Source organism: Silene latifolia, chromosome 7 (genome assembly GCF_048544455.1).
Source record: "Silene latifolia isolate original U9 population chromosome 7, ASM4854445v1, whole genome shotgun sequence".
Classification (NCBI taxonomy): Eukaryota; Viridiplantae; Streptophyta; class Magnoliopsida; order Caryophyllales; family Caryophyllaceae; genus Silene; species Silene latifolia.
Genome location: NC_133532.1, coordinates 14,868,410 through 14,875,494, shown reverse-complemented (window position 1 = coordinate 14,875,494; position 7,085 = coordinate 14,868,410). Strand labels below are relative to the sequence as shown.

General features: G+C 37.7%; 1 protein-coding gene across 2 annotated transcripts; it reads right to left on the bottom strand.

Annotated features, from left to right (window-relative positions):
* Positions 1-609: 609 nt before the first annotated feature.
* Positions 610-6,716, bottom strand: LOC141591826 (syntaxin-43-like). 2 transcript variants are annotated; one of them, XM_074412309.1, is made up of 8 exons: positions 6,304-6,716; positions 2,837-3,110; positions 1,866-1,955; positions 1,697-1,771; positions 1,406-1,483; positions 1,232-1,297; positions 1,065-1,145; positions 610-978 (listed from the first exon to the last, which is right to left on the bottom strand). In XM_074412309.1, the coding sequence occupies exons 1-8, from the start codon at positions 6,492-6,494 to the stop codon at positions 871-873; spliced, it is 963 nt and encodes a 320-aa protein (XP_074268410.1). In that variant the 5' UTR covers positions 6,495-6,716; the 3' UTR covers positions 610-870. The 2 variants fall into 2 exon arrangements, with proteins under 2 accessions (XP_074268410.1, XP_074268408.1); XM_074412307.1 differs by having other exon boundaries at positions 2,837-3,113; positions 6,304-6,708.
* Between the last annotated feature and the right edge of the window lie 369 nt (positions 6,717-7,085).

The window sequence follows — 7,085 nt, the reverse complement described above, 5'->3', positions numbered from 1 at the left end:
CCGCAACCCACACGCAACAATCAACAACTTCCTCTTCGCCACCATGCCCATCGCCACCTCCAGGAGTTGCTGCCTATCGTCATCATCAGTTTCCCTCCTTTGTTTGGGCTATTTCCCACATCGCTTCACCCAAAAAAAAAAGGATATACTCCCTCCGTCCCAATCAAATATGGACTTAACTGTCAGGTCCTTTTCGACATAAATAAGGTCTCCTTTATTCTCATGATCGACATTTTTTTTTTGACAGCATGATCGACAATTGATGACCTTGTACAAAAAATAAATAAATATGGCTTCTATGAGACAAAAAAAAATCATTAAAAGTGGTATATTGATCGTCTAACGGAGAAACTAGTTATTTTTTACTCCGCAATACAATAACTAATAAGACGTATATATCCTTATTAAACACCAACCTTACTTTATTATCCCGACTAAAATGTATAGATTGGTGTCAATCTCGTGACTCCCAAGTGTTACACAAGTTCAGTGTTCATTTCATGTAGAGTCGACTAAGATTTTGATTAACAAGTGATTTTAACATACGAAAGCGACACAACTATATATATTGATATTAAAACAATAAACCAAAATCCTCTACAAAAAATGTATAACAAAACAGAATAACGACCAATTAAATCATTGTTATGTTCTTGAAGTGAGAGCCATTTCAATATATCTACCAGAAGTACAGAACAGAATCATTTATATGCACGGACTGGAGCTGCGATGGAAAAATTTAGATTCTACAAATTTTTACTCAAATAATTGGAAGAAAATTAGGTCTCCGTATCACGCCAGTCAAAGAATAAGACACTGCAGATGATAACTTGTTAATCTCAATAAAGCCTGAGCATCCAAACTGCTCTTTTAGAAGATGGTCTCCTTGAGGATGAGAAGTATCAACATGACAAAGCACATTATGATGAGAACTGTAGCACACTTGACCATACCGCCTTTTCTTTGTGTTCGTTCCGCCTATAACATAATATAACAAGACTCGTGTTATGGACCAACATCACACACATGGTGAGTAAGGAATGTAATGTAGAGAGAGAGAGTACTTTCTGAAGCTGTTTAAAGCCTTCCTCAACTGATGATGCAACATTTTGAATGTTGTAGTCTATACGATCAACAATAGTACCCTGCAAGAAAAGTAAACTTAAATCACCAAATTGTGGCTAAAAATCTATGAAGCTAAACCCAATTACGCAAGGTAAATGTAGATTACTTGGTCAATCACTAGAGCAGAAAGATCCTTCATTATCTGAGCTAACTCATTCACCGACTCCACGACCTAACATGTAAACAAACTTTGTTATCGTTATTGATAAGATACCAAAAGATAGAGGCAAGCATATGTATCAGAAAACTTGACACTCCTGAGAAAATAAAACAGGGTCACCTGCTTGATCTCTCTTTCCCTTTCTGCTGTCAAATGTTCGCTTTTCTTAATCTCAGAAATTTGGTGATCGCTAAAACCCTAAACAAAAGAAAAAAGCATAAATAAGAATTTGATAGAAAGTATATGTGCCCTTCAATGGCTGAGGATCAATATCCACAATTACAACTGCTACAGCTACAGTATTCACGATTCAAAATGCAAAAGTCCATTTTAGCATAGAGCTCTCCAAATCTCAAATTGTTATGAACCATACATCTGATTATTTTTCGGGTTTAAAGGACACAATCATACCACATCAGTGAATTCATCCTCATATTTTGAGACGCTTCCATTTAGGTTCATTTCCAAGTCCACGCCATCAGAACCCTGTACGTAGAGAAGGAAATTAGAACTCCGTCGTACTTTTTACAAAATCTGCAGCCAGTATTAAATAGAATGGATAATAAGATGTGTATATCACCTCCTGTTGTTGCCTAAGCCGTTTCAAGTATGTTGATTGTTTCTTACGAAGTTCAACCGAGAGATTTTGAAGGTCTGTAGCAAGGGAGCGCTGTCACAGAAGCATACAGAAGTAAATCATTTCATCTAATAGTTCAATCCTCACACAATACACCAAGTCCGGTTGGACATGTAATCAACAACATAGACAGTCACAAAGCATCATTACAGTCAGCCTCCAAAGACAGTGATGGACCATCATTTTACGGTCAGCCTCCGGAGATCTGAGAAAAACATTATTGGACTATAGCCTAAGTTATTTTGACTCCTCACTTTGGGGCTATATTCGCGTTTGACACACACTCAAGGATAAAGGCTTGCTGCATGCATTCCTTACCCAACACTTACCAGCTTGCTTGACTAAAGTACAGGAAGAAACTGGTACATGAAGCATATAGAATGATTTTAAACCTTATGTCTCAAAATCAATCCATTTCACTTGAAAAACTTACATATTTCATATTTTAATTAATTTTCTATTTTGAAGACGTGTCCCCGCCTATCCGTACCCGTATCTTCATTTCAGGAAGGTCCCAGTATCTTAAAAATTGTGTTATAGTGAGGCTGACAATCGGATATGAAACATGTCTGACACCTAAACCTGAATCTGAGTATAATAGGGGCTTATATATCTTGTCGATATAAATCAACAACATTTGTTTGTCTGTACACCCGTACCGAAATCTTAGCAACATCGGCTATATCTTGTCCATATAAATCAACATCATTCATTTGTCTTGTGTTTTATGACAAAAAGCCATTATTCTGAGGTGAGGTCCCAGATAAAAACTAGAAATAAAAGCAATATATAAATGATAACCAAAGCAAAAGATGACTAACCCCCAAAAACATGACGCATGGAAAAGAAAAAGGGAATATCACGGAATAGAGAATGAAACTACCACCATCGGGGAAGACTGGGAGTAGACTCACCTGTACATTCATACGGACACTAGAGTCCTCAGCAGGACCACGTGCAGAGAGCTGCTTTAACCTTTTCTCCGATCTTCTTAGTATATCGGTAATCTCTTGTGTAAGAAATTCAATCTGATGTTGATCTTCTCTACCGTCTCCGAAGGATACCATTAAAGCCTTTGAATGAGCCTTTATTAACTCTGCCATTTTGATTCGAGCACGATGTATATTTGAAGTTATTTCTTCTGCAATGTCCACCCATGCTGGTGGTAGACCAGCTGTTACTGCCCCTCTGCTGTAGCAAATGAGAGGGGTGTCATCGAAAAATCATGGATACAGGAAAATTCAGTTCACTTTCAACTGCAACCCTGACTGTAATACAATTCCATTGCATCACTCATCTATAAATTATAAATTTGCACTCTATCTATTAGAGTATTTAGCTTAACCCATCATATATAGTCATTTTGCTTTATACGAACTAATTTACAACTCCAGATGATTTTCATTTTTCTAATTGTGATCCCAAAGATTTCCCCGTCCTTTAATTTTGGTCCTGTGGAACACGACGGAATAAAGCAAAATGACTCACGAAACCGTCTAAGCTTTTCATATTATCACAAAGTAGGAGTCAACTGACACTGATACAATTTTCCTGATGGGTCGTCCAAAAATCATTAAACTTGTGTTTTCACACCAGGCTACGGTTTCATACATCAGATCTCCTCGCCTCATAATAGACATGATATTAAGTTGTTGATTACAGTAATGGTTGCAAATTGCGGTTGCGTACTATGAAATGGTACGTTTGATATGGCGGTTTATTGCAGATTGTGTTTTATATCGGTTCATATACTGTATCGATCAAGCACAGCAGCAGCTATATTAGCCTCATATCAGTCATGTATCTGCCACGATATAGCCGTATTCGGGAACTTTTGGCAACCCTCTAAAACAAAGTATACTAGTGTGATAGCCAAGAAGCTGAAAATCCTTTTGTTAAAGCTGATACGTAGCACAAGCATTTGATAGTTACTGCCTTTAAGGTAATGAGGTACTGTTATTGTTGAAGAAATCTTCTCTCTACAGAACTACCAGTTACCGCTCCACCAAAGTGTGTATATTTTTCCAAAAGAAAAATTGACACACACACATTATTGTAAGTGAAGCTCTTGATAGAAACTTAACATGTCTGCTAAAAGAAAATATGAAAATTGCCAAAAGACCTTAAATTTCAGAGTTCAGGCCAACATAAGGAGAAAGAAATAAAGAAAGAAAGAACGGACATTTGTCACGTTTAAATAACAGGTGGATCCACTTCAAATCATTTGACACGACATAAACACCTAGAACCTTCAAAAGAACAATGAACGATACGTTTTAGCACTAGCCTCAAAGAGTCAAAAGAAGAAGAGGATTATGTAGAAGTCTAGTTTTAAGGTATAACTCTCTGTAAATTTTGTTGAAGAGATGTCTGTAATGTCGAAAGTTCCATATGTTGTACATTTCCAAAAGAATGTACTAGCCTCTCGAACGCTATGAAGCTTTGGATATTCTAATCACAACAATACAACTTATGCAAAATTGCAGATATGTTGCAATATGCATAAGATTTTGGATGGCTCCTTGTCCGTGTTCTGCCCTCCTTATCTAACATAACAAAGGCATAAGTTGTAATCAAAGTGGTTCTCCAAAAACAATAGACTACTTTTACGAGCACTAGCCAAGACTTTACACTTAAGGGAGTCTCTTTGCCACTAATTGCAAGAGGGGTAGAAAATGGATTAAGGAAAACAAAACATTGATTAACAACCACGTCTATCTCCATACAAAGAGCATTTGTCAAAGATACTAACCAAAAAGGCTTTATCAAGAAGCACATTGACAAATCTTTTTTTCTTTTTTTCTTTTGTCCTCCTCGGTGATAAGGCATCACACCAATGGAAAGTGGGAGGATAGGATAAGGGACGGCTCCTTTTAACGATGGACATTAGGTTTCAACTCTTTTGTCTCCTCAATTGGGATATGGGGTTAATGGAAAGTTCCTAGCCTTTGTACAACAACAAATCAACATCATTATCCCACTACATCAATGGCTCCCGCAAATTGCGGGGTGGGGGGTTCAGATGCAGGCTGCCTTTCCTTTGTGTTAACAAGACTGTTTTCAAATGACCTAAGCTGAAAATTGCGGCAGCAACTGCATCGAATGACTAGTATTTCAAAATAGAAAGAAGCGCAACCATTTAGTGAGTCATTTTGCTTTATTTCATCATGATTCATAGGACCATGACCATAACCAAAGAGTATTGAGTCTTTGGCTCCATTGGAAAGGGAAACCAAGAGTTTGTATTATACATTATAGGGCTTTTCTTTGTTGCTATCTATGATCAATGCCGTAAGCAACGAGATGACATAACACGCCTAGTTAATGCTGATGAACAAAACCCCAATAAAAATCTAAGGTCTGCTTTCTACAAAACTCTCTCAAATCTCTATTGCTGAACCCTTGGGTATAGAGTATCTTTCCATGACAGGGCTGGGAAGGAGTCTTAGATTCTTAAAAGAGAGCAAATGGTCCAATTATACAAGCATGTGATCAGCCAGGAGAAGGGTGATGAGTCTCCGAGGGCATAATCTCTTTAAATTGTTTGTCCTAATTTGAAGGATAGCAACCGACTGTAAATGGACCGGACTCCGATACATGACATCAACCAGGGTCCATACCAATAAGTTACAGACACCGACTATTGAGTGCCTGGTCCAAAGGATTCACATTGGATGCATACAAACAGCCTTTTAGGTTGATCCAGAACAACCACAATGGGTCAATGGTTCTAAATTCGTCTCAATTTCAATGATTCAACTTGAATAAAATTATTATAGCTTTTCCGGTCCACTCAAACTGAATCGATTATGAGATCCATTGTCATCCGTAGCGTTGATATTCAATTCAGATCTAATTATAGTACATACCATTTACCCCTCTCAATTGCATTATAAGTCCTAAACACCAATGCCAATTTGCACTCTCGCGGTTTAGGGGCTTAAATCCTTCCCCGTCCCCCCTATTCCGCCCCACAAAGTACCTCACTAGAGCAATCACAAAAACAGTAACACAAACTAGCAATGATAAACACTCATAGTATCATACTAGCGACGATAAAAACGCTGCAGGTCTTTTGGCTGCTCGATACACATTCCATCAAAGAACTAATGGAAACAACCCCTTTCGTAATCGAAACCACGCACACTACCTCCCACTTATGCACTGAAATGTGCAATACCGCGAAGTCGAGAACCCCATCGACGCAATTTTAATCTAATCATTCAAACAAAACCCTCAATTACCCTAACAACACATATATTAGCTCAACTAGCTTAATAAAGACAATAACCACTAACCAGCTAATTTATCAACAAAAAATTAAATCAAATTGAACTATAATCAAAGAAGTAAACCCTAATTAAAAGAGGATAAAGAAAACCTTGAAGTGGAAGGATCATCAGTGCTAAGAGGAGTATAAGAAGAAGAAGATCGATGCGAATTAAGCAGCGAAGCCATTTCGATAACCGGACCACCATCGCCACGATCCATTATCGTTGTAACCGGCGTTTTGACGGCTTTGAGTGCGTCTCTGTGTCTTTTAAACACTGCTGTTCGATTTCTTGTCGCCATTTCTGAGCTCAAATTGAAGTGAAATGAGGAATTGGGGATTTGAAAGAGAGAGAGAATTAGGGTTTGGGGGAGGAAATTGTTAATGGTGAGAGAAGTTGGTGGAAGGTATGGTGAAGTTTGTGCGAGGATGAAGATGATCACCTCGTATTTGGGATTTCGAGTGGTCAAGATTTCGGAAATTGATCGGAGACCCGCCTAAAACCACCCGACTTTTAATGAACTACTTAATTTTAACTTATTTCGGTTCAGTTTAGCTCTATTTAGTTCAGTTCAATTTAGTTTAGCTTTATTCAGTTCAGCTTTTCTCTTTATAAATTAACTCTTAGTTCAGTTCAGTTCAACCCCATTAAGTTCAGATCAGTTCAACTCCACTAAGTTCGGTTCAGACGATTTCAGTCCAAAAGAATAAGGCCGAAATCGTATTCACCCGAAGTCGATACAAAATCATACTCAAACGAAAACGACTTGACTCAGACTGATTCAATAAAGTTGACTTTAATGATCCGTTTATTAGGTCTAATTACATTTGTTTGCAATATATCTGTAGATGAGTATAAAGAAAGCATTTAGGAAGATTTATAATGATCTTGA